The 22,142-nt window shown below is 41.9% G+C and overlaps 1 protein-coding gene across 1 annotated transcript in view; it reads right to left on the reverse strand.

Moving 5' to 3' along the window:
- Positions 1–835: 835 nt before the first annotated feature.
- Positions 836–22,142, reverse strand: part of LOC136863183 (D-beta-hydroxybutyrate dehydrogenase, mitochondrial) — a 68,638-nt gene continuing 47,331 nt past the window's right edge. Inside the window, exons 7-8 of the mRNA XM_067139536.2 lie at positions 8,745–8,887; positions 836–1,235 (exon numbers count right to left, since the gene is read on the reverse strand). Of these exons, the coding sequence (XP_066995637.2) occupies positions 1,080–1,235; positions 8,745–8,887 (299 nt within the window). The 3' untranslated portion in view covers positions 836–1,079. The remainder of the gene's footprint in view (positions 1,236–8,744; positions 8,888–22,142) is intronic.

Below are 22,142 nucleotides of genomic sequence, written 5' to 3' on the forward strand. Positions count from 1 at the left end.
GGCTGAGCAGCGGTCGCTTGGTAGGCCAAGGCTCTTTGAGGGCTGTAGTGCCATGTGGTTTGTTTATGATATGAGCTCGTTCGGTTGCATATCTCCAAAAAATAACGGGTGGGGGGCCACCGGTAAAAGACCGTTCGAAATTCGGTATATAGTTTAGTAGAATCATATTTGGTTAAACATCACCTTCACAATTCAATACACTTTTAGCTATTTTTGTTGTATTTACCTAAGTAGATGGAATATCAAATGACATACAATGTTAAAATGTGTTATATAGACAAGCACATGTCCTGATTACTAAGTAAAGTTTTATCGAAGTCAAATGTTCACTACATTTCCCTTTTGAATAGGGTGTTTTTAAATTTATTTCACGTCGCACCGGCAGAGGTAGATTTTTAGGCGACGATTGAATAAGAAAGCCCTAGGAGTGAGAAGGAAGCGGTCGTAGCCTTAATTAAGGTACAGCCCCATCATTTGATTGGTGCGGAGATGGGAAACCACGGAAAACCATCTTCAGGACCGCCGACAGTGGTGTTCAAACCCACTATCTCCCGCATGCAAGCTCACAACTGTGCACCTCTAAACGCACGGCCAACTCACCCGGTTTTCCTTTTTGAATAGTTGCCTGACGACAGTGGCCTTCTAGAGCATGTTGAGTACCTGAAATAGCTATGAGTATCGTTACGAGGAGCTCTGACATTGATTTCTGAACATTTCCTGCAACGGTGAGACTGAAGGAGGACACGTCGTTTATACTAGTATTGGTAATCAAAGATAACAATGTTCATTCAAAACATTGAAAATTCTGATTAAAATTTATAGCTAAGTCTTCAAGGATGTTTGCATACCCTTTATTTTCCAGACTGAATTACAAATAAGACTGAGTAGCCTTGTATTCATTTATGCTAGGTCATTGAAGATAACTATACTCATATCATATTAACACAGGACCGATTTAGGGTGTACGGTTCTGTGAATGATGAATAACTTTACGTCAATGATGACATTATTGCACGCCACTTTAGCGACAATTATTTTCTTATTTAGCTAATATTAGCATCAGGACATATAAATACAACTCAGGGTCGGATCTTTTCGTATATCCATTCAGGGAGATGAGTGTAGACCCAAGTGCGAAGCTTGAAGTAGGGCTCCATGGGCTGGTAGCGAGGGTGTGGGTACCGATGTAGCAGTGCATCAGCCATGGACATCACCACTGGACTCTTGTCAGTTGTCTGCAACAACAAGGAAAGCATAATTTCAAATTTGAAAGATAGATTACGTCATGGTGCTCAGAATATTTTTGTTAATAATATTGTCAATAACAGTGATGGTGACGGCAACAATCCCAAGGTGATGGTGATATCCCGAATTTTTTGCTTTCTAATTAACTCCTGAACCTCTTAAAAGTTTTATTTTCTCATTTGGCTGTTTATTTTTTCTCAAATGTTTGTTTATTTCTTGGTGACATTGCTGACAAAATAAAGAAAGACTTTGATTTTACATCAAACCGGTGGTCCCTAACCCGTTAGTCCTCACTTGGACTATGTGTAAGTAAGGTAGCATCCTGATTCTTGAATTTCCCGAGATCAGAACATTTTAAGCAAGCCTCGGACCTATGGGATTAACGGAGCTCCACTCCCATTTGACAGGCGAGGGACTCCTTGGAAAAAAATTTGGCGAACGAAATGAAATTCGTTGGGGAGCTATCAATATTAATGGGGCTTACGGAAGAAAGAAAGTAGAACTGGCTGAGTGAGCAAAAAGGATGCATCTGAATGTGCTAAGGAGTAAGTGATATTTGGGTAAGAGGAGATAATGAGGAACATACAGGATAATATAAAGTGTACTTGACGAATGTTAGCAATGGAAGGGAAGAGAGTGGGGTAGGGCTGTTTCACGAAAATGAGCGAAAGATGTGGGTAGATTTAGCAGTTGGACGAACTAGGACGAGAATTGTCTCAGTGTATTCACCTTGTGAGGGTGCAGATGACGGTGAAGTTGATATGTTTTATGAAGCATTGAGTGAGATCGTAGTCAGGGTCAACAGCAAGGATAGGATAATGCTAATGGACGATTTCAATGCAAGAGTTGGAAATAGAACTGAAGGATACGAAAGGGTGATTGGTAAGTGTGGGGAAGATATAGAAGCTAATGGGAATGGGAAGCCTTTGCTGGATTTCTGTGCTAGTATGGGTTTAGCAGTTACGAACAAACTCTTCAAGCACAAGCCTATTCACCGCTATACATGGGAGACTAGGGGTACCAGATCCATAATAGACTATATCCTGACCGACTTCGAATTGAGGAAGTCTGTTAGGAATGTACGAATTTTTCGGGGATTTTTAGATGATACATAGTGAACGAAGTACCTCTAGGCCTAGGAGAGAAAGTGACATGTGTCTGCAAACGAATAAAGGTAGAAAATCTCCAGGACGAGGAAACTAGACAGAAGTACATGGATATGATTAGTGAGAAGTTTCAAACAGCGGACAGTAAGAGGGTTCAGGATATAGAATGAGAATGGGTGGCGTAGGGGGATGCTGTAGTAGAAACAGCAAAGTAATGCCTAGGAACGACTGTGTGTAAAGATGGGAAAAAGCAAAGATCTTGGTGGAATGATGAAGTGAGAGCGGCTTGTAAACGTAAAAAGAAGGCTTATCACAAATGGCTCCAAACAAGGGCCGATGCAGGCAGGGAATTGTACGTAGATGAAAGAAACAGAGCGAAACAAATAGTTGTTGAATCAAAAAATACGCCTCGGGAAGTTTTTGGTAATAACCTGGAAAGGCTAGGTCAAGTTGCAGGGAAAACTTTCTGGACAGTAATAAAGAAAGGAAGGGAGGAAGAAAGGAAATGAATAGTGTTTTGGGTAATTCAGGTGAACTCATAACAGATCCCAGGGAATCACTGGAGAGGTGGAGGGAATATTTTGAAAATATTCTCAACGTAAAAGGAAATCTTCCTGGTGATGTCGCGAACTACCAAGCTCATGGGGAGGAGAAAAATGATATTGGTGAAATTACGCTTGAAGGAGTGGAAAGGTTGGCAAATAAACTCCATTTTCATAAAACAGCAGGAATAGATGAAATTCGACCTGAAATGGTGAAGTATAGTGGAAAGGTAGGGATGAAATGGCTTCATAGAGTGGTATGATAACTTCAGATTGGACAAAAGCAGTAATTGCACCTATCTATAAGCAAGGGAACAGGAAGGATTGCAACAACTATCGAAGTATCTTATTAATCAGTATACCAGGCAAGGTATTCACTGGCATCTTGAAGGGAGTGTGCGATCAGTGGTTGAGAGGAAGTTGGATGAAAACCAGTGTGGTTTCAGACCACAGAGGGGCTGTCAGGATCAGATTTTCGGGATATGCCAGGTAATTGAAAAATGTTACGAGGGGAGTAGACCGTTATGTTTATGTTTTGTTGATCTAGAGAAAGCATATGCCAGGGTACCGAGGGAAAAGATGTTCGCCATACGGGGGGACTATGGAATTAAGTGTAGAATATTAAAATCAATCAAAGACATATATGTTGACAATTGGACTGCAGTGAGAAATTATGATAGAATGAGTTCTTGGTTCAGGGTACTTACAGGGGTTAGACAAGGCTGTAATCTTTCACCTTTCCTATTCGTAGTTTAAATGGATCATCTGCTGAAAGGTATGCAGTGGCAAGGAGGGATTCATTTCAATGGAAATATAGTAAGCAGTCTGGCCTATGCTGGCGACTTGGTCTTAACGGCAAATTGTGCCGAAAGCCTGCAGTCTAATATCTTGGAACTTGTAAATAGGTGCAATGAGTATGGTATGAAAATTAGCCTTTCAGTGACTAAACTGATATCAGTAGGTAAGACATTCAAGAGAACTGAATGTCAGATTGGGAATAAAAATCTGGAACAGGTAGATAATTTCAAGTATTTAGGATCTGTGCTCTCCCAGGATGGTACAGTAAGTCAGATTGATTCAAGGTGCAGTAAAGCTAATGCAGTGAGCTCGCAGTTGCGATTCTGTAAGAAGGAAGTCAGATGCCGGATAAAACTATCTTTGCGTCGGTCTGTTTTCAGACCAACTTTGCTTTTTGTGAGTAAAAGCTGTGCGGACTCAGGATATCTTAATCATAAGTTAGAAGTAACAGATATGAAAGTAGCGAGAATGATTGCTGGTACAAACGAGTGGGAACAATGGCAGGCGGGTACTCGGAATGAGGGGATGAACGCTAAGTTAAGAATGAACTCGATGGATGAAGCTGTACCCATAAACCGGCTTTGGTGGGGGGGACATATGAGGCGAATGGAGGAGGATAGGTTACTTAGGAGGATAATGCACTCTGTTATGGAGGGTAAGAGAAGTAGAGGGAGGCCAATACGACGATGGTTAGACTCAGTTCCTAACGATCTAAGGATAAGAGGTACATAACTAAATGAGGCCACAGCAGCAGTTGCAAATAGAGGATTGTGGCGACGTTTTGTAAATTCACAGAGGCTTGCAGACAGAGCGCTGAAAGGCATAACGGTCTATAATGATGAGGTATGTGTATGTGTAAATTGTGCCAATCTGAAATCTTGACTTACCAGTAAATCAACAGAATTTTTTTAAAATACTGTATAATCACTAGTTATTACGGTATATTTCCATCAACGCTACTGCAGCTTAGTAAGTGATATACCTGTAGTAATGGTAAGTGAAAACATGTTCAACACAGGTTTAAGAATACAACTGATGAATAAAAACAATATGCTTCTTATAATGAAGCTTTATATGAGACTTCATTGTATAAACATCATACTCACCGAGCTCGATAGCTGCAGTCGCTTAAGTGCGGCCGGTATCCAGTATTCGGCAGATAGTAGGTTCGAATCCCACTGTCGGCAGCCCTGAAGGTGGTTTTCCGTGGTTTCCAATTTTCACACCAGGAAAATGCTGGGGCTGTACATTAATTAAGGCCACGGCCGCTTCCTTCCCACTCCTAGCCCTTCCCTGTCGTATCGTCGCCAGAAGACCTATCTGTGTCGGTGCGACGTAAAGCAACTAGCAATAAAAACAACATCATACTCATTCGACAGCGTTCTTGTGTCTATGAAGTACATTTCAACATTTTTTGAAGTTCCTCTTATGGAATGGAGTGACAACGAGCAATGTGTGTCTCTTTCATAGAGTTTTCCGTATGTAACCTCTTTGTATAGTTATCTTGCATTTTTGATGTTCTGTTGTTTTCCTGTAATGCAAAGTATAAAAAATAAAATCCTGTACCTTGGTTAATATTAATATTTATATACGCGATAAACACTAGAACTGATGACCACGACGTGATGAATGAAGATCCAGCATTCACTGCACCTGACGCCGAGGTATGGAAAGCATAGCGCCAACCCAAATTGCAGTCACGTATGTGTGAAACTTCCAAGATTCTGGAAAGCGGATCCGAAATGTGGTTCATTCATATCGAACTGCAATTAGAGCTGGCTAGAATATCACCTCCAAGAAAAAAGTTTGCCTATTTAATTGCTACTAATGAGCCGGAAATTTGAGCGCGGTTGCTGATATTCTCCGCGACGTGCAGTCTCGTACTCATGGCAATTTGAAGTCAGCTTTTATCAAGATATTTAGTGAATCTGCAGAACAGAAACGTTATCAATTACTAAGCAATCTGGAACTTGGGGATCCCAGATTCTCCGGTAAATACAGCGACTGGATGACAGCACCATTCCACTCAACATTTTTCGTTTGTTATGGCTAAAAGAGCTCCCTTCTCCCATCCAACAGATCCTGCAAGTGAGCAAAACTTTTGACCTGTCAAAACTTGCTGATATGGCCGATAAAGTCTTTTTCAGGAGCCGTGTTATATTTTAACTTCTAACGATATCCTGAGAAGTGAGAGTTTTGATAAGTACACTGAATCATATACATTTTTGAAATTCGCGAAGGGCACAATTAGACTCTTTTTTCAAGAGTTTATGAAAATACCCAGGCAAATGTTCTTAGTTTTTCCTTGTTGGTCGTTATGAGTTTTCCTTGATATTCCTTGAAACACATTTCCTCTGCAGTGAATCCATTAACCGTCGTCTTGAAAACTCGCTAACATTCCCTGGTGTTAATCTTTATTAAGTTTTCTTCAATTACATCCAGTGACAAGCATATTTCCGGTTCACACTCCAGACAATTTTGGCTGTGCGATTTTTCTGCTCCGTAATTTCATCAAAATCCTTATAATTTGTTTGCCATCTGCGCCATGCTATGCTACATCACATTCCTCGTTTAACTTTTGACGTTCATTATCTCTCGGGGACAGTAGGCTGCCTCGTGATTAACTTGAAACCTTCCCAAGTTGGGATTTGGGGATCGATACGTCATCGTCTTCTAGAACCTAGTGGACATCAACTTCAGGTTAAATGAATCAGACACTTCGTTTAGAACTTCCCCATTCTTATTAGTCCATCTATGCCCAGGATTTTGCCCAACAATTTTCCCGTACTTCATTTCTTCCCTAATCTGTGCATTAATATCACCATTTAAGATTTTAACTCGCTGATTTGGCAATTCGATCAGCTCTCCATCAAGCAGGGGCTAAAATTCCTCAAGTTTAATTTGATTCCTTTTGTTGTACTCGTTTATTGGGCCACGTAATATATTTTTCCGCTTCTCAGTGTTAGCACTAAAGAGTCCTGGGGATGAAAACTTGATGGTATTCTGTAACGACTACTGAACAACAAAGGCCGTTCCCCAGATGGTTGAGGATTTTCTCATATTAAATGGTTTATTTCCTATAATCACTGGTATTCATTTCAATACTCAGTAATTACTCATTGTCGATACTTATCTGACACGAACCTTATTTCTTTGACTGCGGAGAGTTTGGTTTAGTATTTTTCATTCGTCCAGCACTTTAACCAGACACTGACAAGCACTGACTTTTCAGAACGTACATAGTGACTGGTAAAGACATCAATAAAATACAAAGGTGTTCGATTTCCAGACACAAGATATCGATGTCTTGAATAAGCTAGGTCACGATTAAAGGAAGAGCATTCCTTAAATGCAAGCGTGTAACGGGAGTACTTGGAACTTGAAGCCCGTTGCCCTGGAACATGATGTACAGTTACGTTTGTGGACCTTTTACAAATTTATTAAATCTGAGAACCTAGAAATAAATGAGATTGATCTTGTGTGTTTCTAGAATCAGTCTCCGATACGGCCGTTACTTTACTATTTACATTATTTTAAAGTGGAATTGAAATATTGAATAAAACTTATCACATGGAATTAATATTAGAACATACAAAAAAACTGCTTACGCTTTAAAATGATAGTAGTTTATAGGTCCGTAGAAAAGCTGAAAATGCATGCGTTCACGAGAACTAATTAATAACCGGATGCTAGCAAAACTGTGTCCGACTCGTTGGCTGAACGGTCAGCGTTCTGGCCTTTGGTTCACAGGGTCCAGGGTTCGATTCCCGGCCGGGTCGGGGATTTTAACTCCCATTGGTTAATTCCAATGGCTCGGGGGCTGGGTATTTGTGCTGTCCCCAACATCCCTGCCACTCACACACCACACATAACACTATCCTCCACCACAATAACACGCAGTTACCTACACATGGCAGATGCCGCCCACCCTCATCGGAGGGTCTGCCTTACAAGGGCTGCACCCGGCTAGAAATAGCCACGTGGAGTTATTAATTATTATAGCAAGATTGTGCTTAATGATGGCATTCTCATCATTCGAAAGCCAAGAAACGAGGAATTGCTGTCCTTTTGCGGTTCTTCACTTCATCAGCCAAACGATTTATTGGACTTCGGCGGAATCTGTAAATCACAGAGATTTATAGAAGTCGTGCGAATATATTGTGTATTGTACTTCTACAGAGATCACAAGCCGATCAGAGGAGGATGTGAAAACACCACCTATTATTATTATTATTATTATTATTATTATTATTATTATTATTATTATTATTATTATATAATGGTATTTGCTTTACGTCCCACTAACTACTTTTTCGGTCTTCGGAGACGCCGAGGTGCCGGAATTTAGTCCCGCAGGAGTTCTTTTACGTGCCAGTAAATCTACCGACACGAGGCTGACGTATTTGAGCACCTTCAAATACCACCGGACTGAGCCAGGATCGAACCTGCCACGTTGGGGTCAGAAGGCCAGCGCCTTAACCGTCTGAGCCACTCAGCCCGGCATTTTTATTATTATTATTATTATTATTATTATTATTATTATTATTATTATTATTATTATTATTATTATTATTATTACTATTACTATTATCATCCCTGGCGTGTTCTTAAACCTACTCCGGGACATTCAGCATGTAGTGGCTTCGGAGTTATGCCGTTCTTTAAAATGAAATAAGATGTCACAGAAGTTATTTCCGAACGTATAGGTGACTGTTTTGAACATCGAATTTTACAGAAGGAAAGTTGGTTCTGTTTTATTTCTTATTCTTTTGACAGATAATGCTATGCAACATTGTTATTAAATTAGGTACGGGGAGGTGAATTGCATTTGCGTTCTTCTTCATGACAGTGTGAGATAAATAATTAATGGGATAAGTTAATGCTTTTCCGAATCAATTCTATTTCCGGTTTCATGTTGGTAGAGATATGTACTTGGGAAGAAGGGAATAAGAAAAATAATTTGAAGTTAGTAGAAACATAGCGTGTGTTTCCTGCAGAACTAGACAAGAAAAAAACCAAATTTGTAAACCATTAGATTTTAAGTTCTACTTACTCCAATTGTGGAATACTTTATCTTGCTGTTAGCAACAGAGTCGAAGTACTCCTTGGTGTAGGCGTTACGCACTTCCTCATCCATTTGACTCCACATCTCTTCTGCACTCTTGCGAATGGATTCTTCTGTGTAGCATTTAGTGGCTAAAAAGTATAAACAATAGAATCTCAAATATAAAACTTAGTAAATAATGTAAATGTCGATTTACTATGAGTTAAACTTCAATCTATCTTATGATTTGATTAAGAGTATTACATCCTGATTTCAAGATATGACCAGATACTTGTGTCAGTGGTTATAAGAAGTTATTAACTGCTTCACAGAGAGGAATCTTTATTATACATTATACTGTTAACAACGTTCTTCCATAGGTATATATTTGTATGTTTTATGTATGTAAGGATAATACCTCTGCATCAACACAGGTAGGTTATCGGTGACCCTAGGAGTAGCGGCCATTCCAAAACCGCCATCTTCCAAGTGGAAGCTTACTTATAGTCTATTTTAAAGTTAGACTGATATATGATTGAGGTTTTAAAAGTGGTATGGGAGAGAACAGGCCCTCTCTTCTGCTGATGTGATAATAACTACACGTGGATAAGAATAACATCAATTCTTACTTTGGCTGAAGGAAGGTGTACATAGGGCACTAGGAAAGTTTTGCAATACGCAAAAACAGTTGGCTGGACACCCCTGTTATGGTGAGAGATGAAAAGAGGGGTGAAAACCAGTCTAGAAGACAGCAAGGCGCGACCTTCTCACCAGTTGTTACCAAGCAGTGGGACTGAAAGCAAGTTAAGATATCAGTGTGGTCTAAAGGTGAATATTGCGCAATTATCCACTACAATTTTGCTCGTGGATTAACTGTTGATCAGTGCCTGGAGGAAATTACTCCAGTGCTGGGGAAAGACTGTCCACAACGGGCAACAATTTTCGGCTGTACAAAGAGTTCCGGAGGGGAAATTTTGGGGTCGAAGACGATCCTCGTTCTGGGCGACCGTCTGAATCAGTGCCTGAGGAAAACATTGAACCTGTGAGGAAAATGTTGCAGCAAGAGAGATGGTTGACATATCGGCAGGTACAAGAGACCCTCCACATCCCTGCACCAGCTATTCATTCAGTTCTACACGACCATGTTAGAAAGGTTCGTTCCCTTTGGGTGCCCCATTCACTTTCAGAGGAACAAAAGGCACATCGAGTGAAATGGTGCCGAAAAATGCTAAACAGTTCAGAGGAACAAAAGACACATCGAGTGAAATGGTGCCGAAAAATGCTAAACAGTTTGAAAATGGGACTTTGCGTAACATCAATAGCATCGTTACAGGTGGCGAAACTTGGCTTTATTATTACGATGTCCCAACAAAATCCCAGAAGAAGGTGCGGCTGTTTGAAAGTGAGGGTACTCCTGTGACTGTGCGAAAATGAAGGTCAGTGAAGAAAAGGATGATTGCTGTATTCTTCACTAAACGGGGCATCCTGACTCGGGTTGTGCTAGAAACATAAAGGACAGTTACTGCGAAGTGGTACAGTGAGACTTGTCTGCCTCAGGTCAACCAGGCTCTCAAGCAGCTCCGTCCAAGGTCTTGGCTCAACACTTGACTCTTGCATCACGACAATGCATCAGCACATCGTGCTAATGTAACAATGGATTTTCTTGCCAGATCAGGGTTGACTGTGCTTCATCACCCTCCATACAGTCCTGATCTTGCCCCATGTGACTTCGCACTCTTCCCAGAAGTGAAGATGAAGCTGAAAGGACGGCGTTTTGCAGCTAGCGAGGAGCTCCTGGCAGCATGGAATCAAGAGTGTGAAAATGTATCCGAAGAAAAGTGGCAGAGTTGGTTCAGTAACTGGTTTCGACGTATGGAGAAGTGTATTGAGTGTGCTGGAAATTATTTTGAAAAAGTCTAAAGCGTTCACTCACATTTAGTGCCCTTTGTATAATGCGCTCTATTGGTTGAAACACGGACGACTCTTTCATCCACACCGCGATCGATATTAACGTGTTTGCGTTCGACCTGTTCACAACCTGAGAAACATCTCTTTTTTTTTTTGCTATTTGCTTTACGTCGCACAGACATAGATAAGTCTTATGGCGACGATGGGATAGGAAAGGCCTTGAAGTGGGAAGTAAGCGGCCGTGGCCTTTATTAAGGTACAGCCCCAGCATTTGCCTGGTGTGAAATGGGAAACCACGGAAAACCATCTTCAGGGCTGCTGACAGTCGGGTTCGAACCGAGAAACGTGTAATTTTAGAATGGACTATACCTATCTTGTGAACCCTTTGGGCACAAATAATATAGAGCAGCTACGGGAAATAAAATTTGCTACGAATAGAGGCTCACCAGTATTCGTTTCACGGTGTCCGGCTGACTGGTCAGTGTAGAGCTCTTCAATTCAAAAGGCCCCAGGTTCGATTCCCGGGCCGGATCGGCTATTTTAACCTTTAATGGTTAATTCTCTTGGCTCGGGGAATTGGTTCTGTACTGTCCCAAACATCCCTGCAACTCATAGACCGAATACAACACTATTTTCCACCACAACAACACACAGTTTCCCATACATGGCAGATCTTGCCCACCCTCGTCGGAGGGCCTAACTTACAGGCTATAAATAGCCACACGAAGTTATTATTACACGGTACCTTTATCCCCGACAAAGGCCTTAAAGTCTTCAGTGTAGCTCAGTTCTGCACAAATGCGACCCAATCATACAATGGGACCATTGATAGAAGAAACTTCATATTGTATAACATAAAGTCAGAAATCCCCAAGGCTCTTGGCTCCCAACTTAATTTTCTGAGACAAATATATATATAGCTATATTTCTATGTAACAAGGGGTTAATTTTTGCAGTAACAGTACTTTTTATAACGACGACTATTGTGTGCACCTTTGCAACATAAGATCAGTAGTTCTTGGAAGACTTGGTCTCCAACTTCCGCATTCACAGTCCTCAAAGACAGGTAGGATGATCTACTAATCTGTACATCTTTACCATTTAATTATTTCGGTGTTCTCAGGTCTTCCCTCTTACGGATTTTCAGTTTAGTTACATTTTAATCAACTACTGAACTGTTCACACTGGACTATTGTTTTAGTATAGGCAAAACTAATTAAAAGAAGGAAAACGTCTCCATTTGTTCTTTATTGTGATTTCAAACGCTCACTCCACGTTTTAAAGACATAAATTCATGGACTCATACAGGTACGTCATTTGAACTGGTGGTGGAAGATAGTATTCTAAGCAAACATCTTCAAAATGTTACACCTATCTTAATCAGTGTAGGAGAAAATATATCACATTCAATTAATGCTTTTAAGAAGTAAATAGGCACTGGATACTCCCCCTGCTAAATAAAACATCAACGCAGCTGTGATTTCCCCAGGTACGACACTGAGTACAGTCGAAATGTCTTTATCACATCATAAAGGTATGATATGGTTTTAATTTATATTAAGTCGAGATGTAACTGACCAAGTGTGGGGCTAATGTATTGGGAACGTTCTCCCAACCAAAGACATCCAAGCGATCGGACTTCTGCAGCTGTTCTTCAGAGACTTCGACACACTGGTCAGCTGAAGCCTACATTTGAGGGGAGAGGTCGTTCATGACAACAGCATGTATTAGACTTGATCGAGGATGGCCCGGGAAAGAGCACTAGATGAATAGTCCATAAGGTCGACGAGTCACACTATGTTTTACATCGAGCACGTTGGGAAAAGCTGTTGTATCCATACTATGTACAACGTGCTCAGCACCTTCGATAAACAGATATTCCCCGCAGGGAGCGATTCTGTCAGTGGTTTCTGATTAAGAAACGGCAACAGCCGCATATCCTTACCAGAGCATTTGCCATCGACGAATCTTGTTTCACACGAGATGGAGGACTGAATTTTCATAACGCTGATATCTGAAGTGTAGAAAACCCCATTGTACTATACATTAAGTTGGGATGGAGGCACTTTGGTGTAGGTGGTGCCATGTCCTTTCTCCATTTACCATCCCTTATTTGTAACGAACAATTTATAATAATAATAATAATAATAATAATAATAATAATAATAATAATAATAATAATAATAATAATAATAATAATAATAATAATAATAATAATAATAATAATAATAATAATTGTACCGCGCGGTACACCTCCACGCCGCGAATTCAAATATTGCGCCAGTTGAAATCCCTCTACAGGAGGAAGCCTGAACTTTAACAAACTGTATTAACTCAACGGTTTCTCGGAAGATGTCACTACTGTAAATTTGGTAATCTTGAAGTGTTATGAACTGTGTCTATTTTGATTTGTGTTTGTTTGCTCCGTATCAAGAAGTTTGAACATTCTCTAACAGATGTCGCTACCCAAAACTATGGTAACACACTCTGGTGCAAAGGAATGAACTTTCTTGAAGAAATATTGTATTCCTAAGTTTTATTTTTACTAAATTTTGTTCTGTGGTTTGTGGGTTGGCAATATAATCCTTTCCTTCCACCAGTTTTGAAATTAGCCAATCATACATTTCTGTAATTAGTTTTCCACCAATAAGGTGTTTCTTCATCGTCTTGTGTATTAGTTTTTGCGGGAGGGTTGTTATCATTCATGAAAGGTCTCGAATTTTCCACGAGGGTATAAAAACTGCTGATTTTCTGGTCTCCGGGCCACTTCTGTAACATCTTTCTCAGTGTGTGATTATGTAGCAGGGGGCGGGAAGCGCCTCTTTCTCCAAGCAGCAGTTCATCTACAAGATAATGGCCTGTTAACATCTTCATTTCTTGCTAGCTCAGCAGTTTAACTCTCGGGGAGGGTTCGAAACCTTTAGTATGTAAACTACCCTTTTAAAATGTAAATTCTTTTCTGTCTATCTATAAATTACAAATCTGTAAAGCGGGGATAGAGAGTGCTTCACCCTCTCGAACTCCCCTTCATTTTGAATTTGAGGTGACTATGTTTTCGTAACCGTTTTTCTCTTCCTTCTTAAAGTCTTAAACTTATTCGCCGACTAGTCACCTCCCTAGGATGGGATTAGCCCAGGTATAACTGGCCGAGTGCCACCTAGATTTTAAGAAGTTTCATGTAGGAGTGCCAGCTACGCCTCCAGTCAATTTGGTTTTTTGGGCCATTTAATTAACCCAGAGTTTGTTTTCTTCATGTGAAGGCCCTGTAGGTTGGGTACAAGATACCCCTGTTTCACTGTATAGGTGCCTTAAGGGCAGTTAGGAATGAAGTTTGTTGTAGCCTTTGATAGGCTTGTAAAATTGAGAGCGGGTCTGCTCTTTTCCTCTTAACATTGTAATTAGGAGCAAGTGCTCCTCGTACTTAGGGGTTTTCTGCCCTTTAGCTATTGTGGTGGTGAGCTGAGAGCTCAGAAATTAATCTTGGGGCTCGAAGCCCAAATCTTGTAACAATCGTAATTTCTTAACTTGTTTTCCTGCTACTTGGTACCTGTTGCTCTGTTGTTGTTATCTGTTGATTTTGAAAAGAAAACATAACCTTTGTTAAAGTTTTAAATTAACTTTACTTTTGTAGTTGAGACCTATTCCAGCCCGCACCTTCTTTCACCTCTGCAAATCCACAAAACTCCGTAACAAGTGGTAGCAGAGCGTGGTTGAATGGGTCTCAATTTAGCCCCCTTTGATGGCTAAACATTGTTTTCGTTTCGAACTCTAACAATTTTCTCAGTTGGTGGAATTTTTTTTCCTAAAATTTTTCTGTCATCATGTCCGGCTCTCGCGACGTCCTCCATCCCGGCTATTTGCGCAAGGAGGAATTGATCTATGAATTAACGATTAGGAATGTTCAATCTGGAGGCACGGTTGCGATAGACACCAATAAGTTAAAAGATTACCTTGATTTGCCTATTACCATCCCGACTTTGGAAGAAAAAGAGATCGATGACGCTCTCTCCACGATCACTGATAATGCTACTGAGCTAGCATCTGTAGTTAGTTTTTTTGAAGTAAGTGATCCATCTCCTAATCAACTCAAAAGAGTACAGGCCAGATTGTACCACTTTTATAATAGTGTATGTGATCTATTGTCCCTAATGTTAAATGACCTTCAGGGTAAGGAAGCTAGTGCTGTTGCTGAAAACCTGTCTAAAATGTCTAGTAAAGTTAGCCATTTGTTATCTGGATCTGCTATTCCAAAAACCGACCAGCCTATAGTAGTAAATATCGTAAGTGGGGAGGATTCCTCTAAAGAGGAAGGAGGTAGTACTGCGGAGGCTACCCAACGAACATCTGCCCCATTAGAAACTGTCTGATCGTCGCACGTCCATTCCACTCTTCGTGTTAAATAATGCTCCTTCTGAATCTGCTTCTCCGCCACTTAGGCCCCTTCCTCCTACGTCCCCGGGTTTCAGCAGTTTGCCCCATCCTTTAGCAATGTTGCTCAGAGGTATTTCTAAGTTTTATGTTAACTCTACCAGTGACGTAATTTCATTCTTAAGGTTTTTAGTTGAGTTTCAGGATCATGCCCTGGTTTTTTCTCTATCTCCGTGTCAAATTTTGCAGATCATTTATCCCTAGAGGCTATGGCTGTCTCAGCCGAAGGAGTTAGATACGCCGATACCTTGCGTGTCGCGAAAGAACCCCCTCCATCCTCTAGTAGTTTTCGGCCTCCACCTCGCCGACCCGTCACACCTCGTAAATGTTACGCTTGCGGGTCACCTGACCATCTTCGCAATAAATGTCCATTGGTCAAGTCTAGTGGGACAAGGAATGGAGCAGGGTCATCTCAAGGCTGCTTTAAATGCGGCGCATTTTCCCATATCGCCAAGAATTGCCCAAATTCGAATAGCACCCCCTCCTGCTCAACTTCGGGTGCAATTTCCACCAACAATCAAAAGTGACTAGTGGCTCCGGCTGAGTCGGTAGATTCATCCTCTCAAGGCTCAGTACAAGTTAAATCTGACGAAAATGCAGGAAAAAGTCAGTACTATTCTACATTCCCATTTGAATGTCCCAATGAATGTCTTAGGATTGCGGCGGATTCACCCGCACCTGTTCCATTTCTCAAAATTGAATTGAATAATGAGCCCGTAACTGCTCTTTTAGATTCAGGCAGTGTTTGTTCAATTATTTCGGCTGAGTGGTATTCCAAATTAAAATCTATTTGTAAACTTCCTGATTTTTGCTCGTCTTCGGTTCAATATGTTTCGGCTAATTCTTCTCCATTAGAAATTTTAGGTTCCTTAAGGGCCAAAATTCGTATTTCTAAATTTACTTGGAAGGTTAAACTATTGGTGGCAAAGCACTTGTCTTGCCCCATTATACTGGGAGCAGACTTCATGTCCTATACTGGTCTAGAGCTCGATCTTCAGAGCAAGTCGTGCACTTTCAAATTTGACAGTAATTCCAAAATCCCTTTGCTAAAATGTAGTTCTGTGTCATGTTCATCTATTTCGCCTACCGGGGATGAGATGTTGTTAGATCTTAGACATCTACCTGAGGAGCAGGCTGATAGTATTCGCAAGCTGTGTCAGTCGTTTCCAGAGGTTTTCTCGCATACTCTTGGTGTTACTGACCTTATTGAATACAAGATTGAGGTTACGGATTCCATCCCCGTCAGATTTCCACCTTATAGACTATCTCCGCCTAAAATGAAGGCTCTGAAGGAGATCATTGATCGGATGTTGAAGGATGGCATTATTCGGCCCTCTAAGTCGGCGTATTCATGGCCTATTTTCCTTGTTCCGAAACCGCAAGGTGGCTTCAGGCCCGTGATTGATTATAGGGCTCTCATTCGGAAGGTGGTGTTACAATCTGTGCCCCTTCCCGACCTTCATTCTTGTTTTTCATGGTTTCGTAAAGCTAAGTTCTTCACCATCTTAGACTTCAATCAGGCTTATAACCAGATTCCGCTAGCAGAGGAATCCAAACATCTGACTGCTTTTGCCACGGATTGGAACTTGTATGAGTACAACCGCGTGCCTTTCGGGCTCCCCACGGGAGCAGCCGTGCTTACAAGATTGCTAGATAGGGTCTTCTCCGACATCAAGTTTGAGTACTTGTACCCCTATCTCGATGATGTCGTCGTATTTTCGGAGACCTTCGAAGAACATTTAGATCATCTGAAAGAATTTCTTAGTCGCCTTCGTAAGGCTGGGTTAACTGTGAAGTTGTCCAAGGTCGCCTTCGCTAAGCCTTCCATGTCATTCCTAGGGCATATTGTGTCGCCCGATGGTGTTGCAGTCGATCACTCTAGAACACAGGCCATCCGTGATTTCAAGCCTCCCAAGGACATCAAAGGTTCTTTGGTATGGTGAATTTCTTCAGGAAATTTATTCCAAATTTCGCCAATAGAGCGGCGCCCTTGAACTTACTACGTAGGAAAGGCGTCAGATTTGAGTGGGGAGCTTCTCAATAAGCCGCTTTTGAAGATCTCAAATTATCTCTGTGTAATGCCCCTGTTCTGGCTATGCCGGATTTCTCGAAGAAATTCATCGTCCAAACCGACGCGTCGTCGGCGGCAGTGGCTGCGGTCCTTCTTCAAGAGACCGAACTAGGGAGGCGACCCATCGCCTATGCATCTAGGACACTTTCGGCTCAAGAAGCCAAGTATTCCATCTATGAACTTGAGGGTTTGGCTGTCTTGTTTGTACTAGAAAAGTTCCGCCTTTATCTGGAATATGTCAAGTTCGACTTGGAGACTGATAACCAAGCATTAAGCTGGGTCTTAGGTAGGCCGCGTCGTACTGGTCGTATAGCCCGGTGGGCCATCCGAATTTCTGCCTTCCAATTTGACGTTAGGCATATCAGAGGTACTGAAAATGTTGTCGCAGACGGACTCAGCCGTATGTTTTCCAATGATGTAGAGACCCACGAACTGGTCGATAGTTCTTCACCTCCCGAGTCCATACGACCTGAGGTTAATGCCATTTAACTGATGCTCCCATGTTGTTTAGGGATCTTGAGAAATATCAGCGTGAAGATCCGACGCTGGCCCCTATCATGGAAACCCTTTCTTCTGGGGAACATGTTGTCCCTTATGTACTGAGGAATGGTGTTTTATGTTGCCCGTCGAGGCATGATAATAAGATGAAAGTGGTGGTTCCAGCTGTTCTTGTACCTATGATCTTCAAGTACTATCATCAGACCCCACTGGGGGGGCATTTAGGCATCTTTAAAACCCGTGAAAAGATTCGTGAAATGTTCATCTGGAAGGGTATGGACGGAGAAATCCGTGAATTGGTAAAATCTTGTAAATCTTGTTGGCTTAGTAAACCCACCATGTCCACTAAGCAAGGGCTTTTGTCTTCTCATCAAGCGTCGCGCCCTATGGAACGTCTGTATATCGACTACGTCGGACCCTTCCCCCAGTCAAAGGGGAATGCCAACAAGTTCATCCTTGTGTGTGTAGATGGCTTCACTAGATTCTCATGGTTATTTCCGACTAAGCTGGCTACCGCTCAGTCCACCATTTCCTGTTTAAATTCTATCTTTGCTTCTTTTGGTCCTTGTCAATATATCGTGTCCGACAACGCTAAAGCTTTCACTTCGAATCTTTTCCGTAAATTTTGTTTTGATCTATCTATCTCTCATGTAACAACTTCTGCTTACTATCCTCAACCATCTCTGGCTGAACGGGTCAATCGTAATCTGAGGTCGGCGCTGATTGCGTATCATCATGAAGATCATTCTAGGTGGGACATGTCCCTGCATTGGTTAGCTTTTGCTTTGAATTCGGCCGTTCATGAATCTCATAAGTTTACTCCAGCTTCTTTGATGTTCAAGTTTGTTCCCAACACGCCGCTCTCTAACCTTTGGTCTCTTAGTGATATTCTACCCGAGACAATAGATCCTGATAACATTAAAGATCTTTGGAAGAAGGCTAAGGTCAATCTCAAAATTTCTCATGAAAAAGTTAGGGAAAGATATGATCGTGGACGGAGACCCACCAGTTTAAAAGTAGGAGACCAACTTATGGTCAAAAACTTTGTGCCCGCGGGCAAGCTTGCCCCCAGATTTCATGGGCCGTGTATAATTTTAGATTTCCTTACCCCGGTGACGTTGTTGCTAAGCAATCCAGCCACCGAGAGGATATTTAGAGTTCACCTGTCGCCGGTGAAACCTCTGTAATTTCCGTGCTAACTTGGTCCTTATAATGTTGTAAGAATCCTGAAGGTTATATTGAACCCATAATTCTACGGTGAGAAAAAAAAATTCTCAATATTTATTTCGTATCAACAAGCTACTTTTATTTTTGAGGGAAGCCATGTTGCGCTCCTAAGAGCCCCGATGTCGCGTGGGAAAGATCTCACTCGCGGCAAGCTCGTGAAATACCGTGACACCTCAGCGAACTTCGAGTGCCCGATAATTCTTTAAATTCACGGAATTCTGCGTAACGAGGAATTTTGGCAATACAAGAAATAAATAAGTTAAATTATTCGTAAACCCTACGTGAAGACAGAGCCCCAGGGAAAAGCATAAATGCAGTTAAGCCTAAGTACATGTCAGCGTCAGATCAGTGAACTAGCTCCACGTGCCAAGGTCAATGGATGAAGAAAACGCGCGAAACGCACGGGCAGAAATAATTTATTTCCCCTGTTGCGAGTGTGGTAAAATTATAAGATTAACATCTAAAATAATTACAAGCCTGTCCGGAATTCTGGGACAAGTCTCATAAAAATCGGTCTATTGGACGCAAAATTGGCAGATTACGCAATCAAGCTTAATAGTGTGGATAGGGTCCCTCCTGAGATTATACACTGACTGACAGAGCAAATGCAACACCAAGAAGGAGTGGTCAGAACTTTATGCCAATTGCAGGGTAGACTGACGTCACTGAGGTATGCTCATGATGTGAAATGAGCCGCTGTGCTGCGCACGTAGCGAACGATAAATGGGACACGGCGTTGGCGAATGGCCCACTTCGTACCGTGATTTATCAGCCGACAGTCATTGTAGAACGTGTTGTCGTGTGCCACAGGACATGTGTATAGCTAAGAATGCCAGGCCGCCGTCAACGGAGGCATTTCCAGCAGACAGACGACTTTACGAGGGGTATGGTGATCGGGCTGAGAAGGGCAGGTTGGTCGCTTCGTCAAATCGCAGCCGATACCCATAGGGATGTGTCCACGGTGCAGCGCCTGTGGCGAAGATGGTTGGCGCAGGGACATGTGGCACGTGCGAGGGGTCCAGGCGCAGCCCGAATGACGTCAGCACGCGAGGATCGGCGCATCCGCCGCCAAGCGGTGGCAGCCCCGCACGCCACGTCAACCGCCATTCTTCAGCATGTGCAAGACACCCTGGCTATTCCAATATCGACCAGAACAATTTCTCGTCGATTGGTTGAAGGAGGCCTGCACTCCCGGCGCCCGCTCAGAAGACTACCATTGACTCCACAGCATAGACGTGCACGCCTGGCATGGTGCCGGGCTAGAGCGACTTGGATGAGGGAATGGCGGAACGTCGTGTTCTCCGATGAGTCACGCTTCTGTTCTGTCAGTGATATTCACCGCAGACGAGTGTGGCGTCGGCGTGGAGAAAGGTCAAATCCGGCAGTAACTGTGGAGCGCCCTACCGCTAGACAACGCGGCATCATGGTTTGGGGCGCTATTGCGTATGATTCCACGTCACCTCTAGTGCGTATTCAAGGTACGTTAAATGCCCACCGCTACGTGCAGCATGTGCTGCGGCCGGTGGCACTCCCGTACCTTCAGGGGCTGCCCAATGCTCTGTTTCAGCAGGATAATGCCCGCCGACACACTGCTCGCATCTCCCAACAGGCTCTACGAGGTGTACAGATGCTTCCGTGGCCAGCGTACTCTCCGGATCTCTCACCAATCGAACACGTGTGGGATCTCATTGGACGCCGTTTGCAAACTCTGCCCCAGCCTCGTACGGACGACCAACTGTGGCAAATGGTTGACAGAGAATGGAGAACCATCCCTCAGGACACCATCCGCACTTTTATTGACTCTGTACCTCGACGTGTTTCTGCGTGCATCGCCGCTCGCGGTGGTCCTACATCCTACTGAGTCGATGCCGTGCGCATTGTGTAACCTGCATATCGGTTTGAAATAAATATCAATTATTCATCCGTGCCGTCTCTGTTTTTTCCCCAACTTTCATCCCTTTCGAACCACTCCTCCTTGGTGTTGCATTGTCACTGTCAGTCAGTGTAATAGGAACCCCCCACCGTATATTTTTCAATGTCGATCTGGGTCTTGAAGCAGCGGGAGCTTACGCCCGTCGTCAGTGGAAAATTGAACCAGATTGATCTACAAACAACTAAATACATGTCCGTGGCTGAGGTCCACATATTCGGTTAGCAAGAGAAGGTGACTGAAAAGTTCTGAACGTTTGCCGACGAACTATGAAAGTGTAGGCGTTTGTTAAAATATACACAGCAGATTTTATTATATCACCTCATGTACGTTTGAAAGTGGTAAGAGAGTTGGGGAAGCTATTCAGAGTAGTTCTGCTTTCTTTATCTGTTGAACACCTGTTTTGTTGGAGTAACAGAGAGAGACAACTTTGCGAACGAACCAGACAGTCGCAGTTGACTGCAGAAAGAGGGAAGTTCGTGGTGTAAATTATAGAGAAAAGTGCGTGATTTGTGTGGTAATTTAATATCGTGTGAAAAAGGCAGTGTTCGGAAGAGTGAGATGTTGGAAATGATAATGTTATTTGTACAAATGTACGGCTAAAGGTACGAGGCCAGCTGGCGACAATGTAGCCAGAATACTGAGGATGGTGCCATTTTTCAGGTCTGTCTATATTTGTATTATGTCGTAGTTAGATTTTATTGTTCTGTCCCAACAAATTTTTCAAGATGATTGTCGGGTTGATATTTGTAATTATCAGGCGAAAGGTGTTGTAATTTTTGGTCAGCGTGTGAAAATTTTAGTGTGTAAATTTCACGTCAAGAAACTGTAAAATGCGACGTTTAAATTTGGTGTTAATGTTCGATGAGATATTGTCCAAAGCGAGGAATTTTTGGGAAGTTATAAGTGTAAATTAGTCGTGGCGAATATCTTAATTTCAAATATCAGTTGAATTCGGAAATGTTTGTCGATAATAGTAATAATAATAATAATAATAATAATAATAATAATAATAATAATAATAATAATAATAATAATAATAATAATAATAATAATAATAATAATAATAATAATAATATCTACCGCGGGATAAAGACACTTTTCTATGTCAAAAGTGCATTTAACCAGTAAATTTTGCAAGGATTGCAGGCATTTAAAGAAAATTTCAGTGAAATTCGATAGAGTTACATTTATTCATGGGAAGTAAAATTTTGGGACATCGTGTATATCAATGATACGAGAAAAATCGCGGTGTGTTCTTGGATTCTCGAGGTCCGAAAGTCGTAATAGCAGTAAATTATGAAGAGGTGTGTTTTATAACAGTTGTTGTTTTCACCAGAGGATT

Source organism: Anabrus simplex, chromosome 2 (genome assembly GCF_040414725.1).
Source record: "Anabrus simplex isolate iqAnaSimp1 chromosome 2, ASM4041472v1, whole genome shotgun sequence".
Taxonomy (NCBI): Eukaryota; Metazoa; Arthropoda; class Insecta; order Orthoptera; family Tettigoniidae; genus Anabrus; species Anabrus simplex.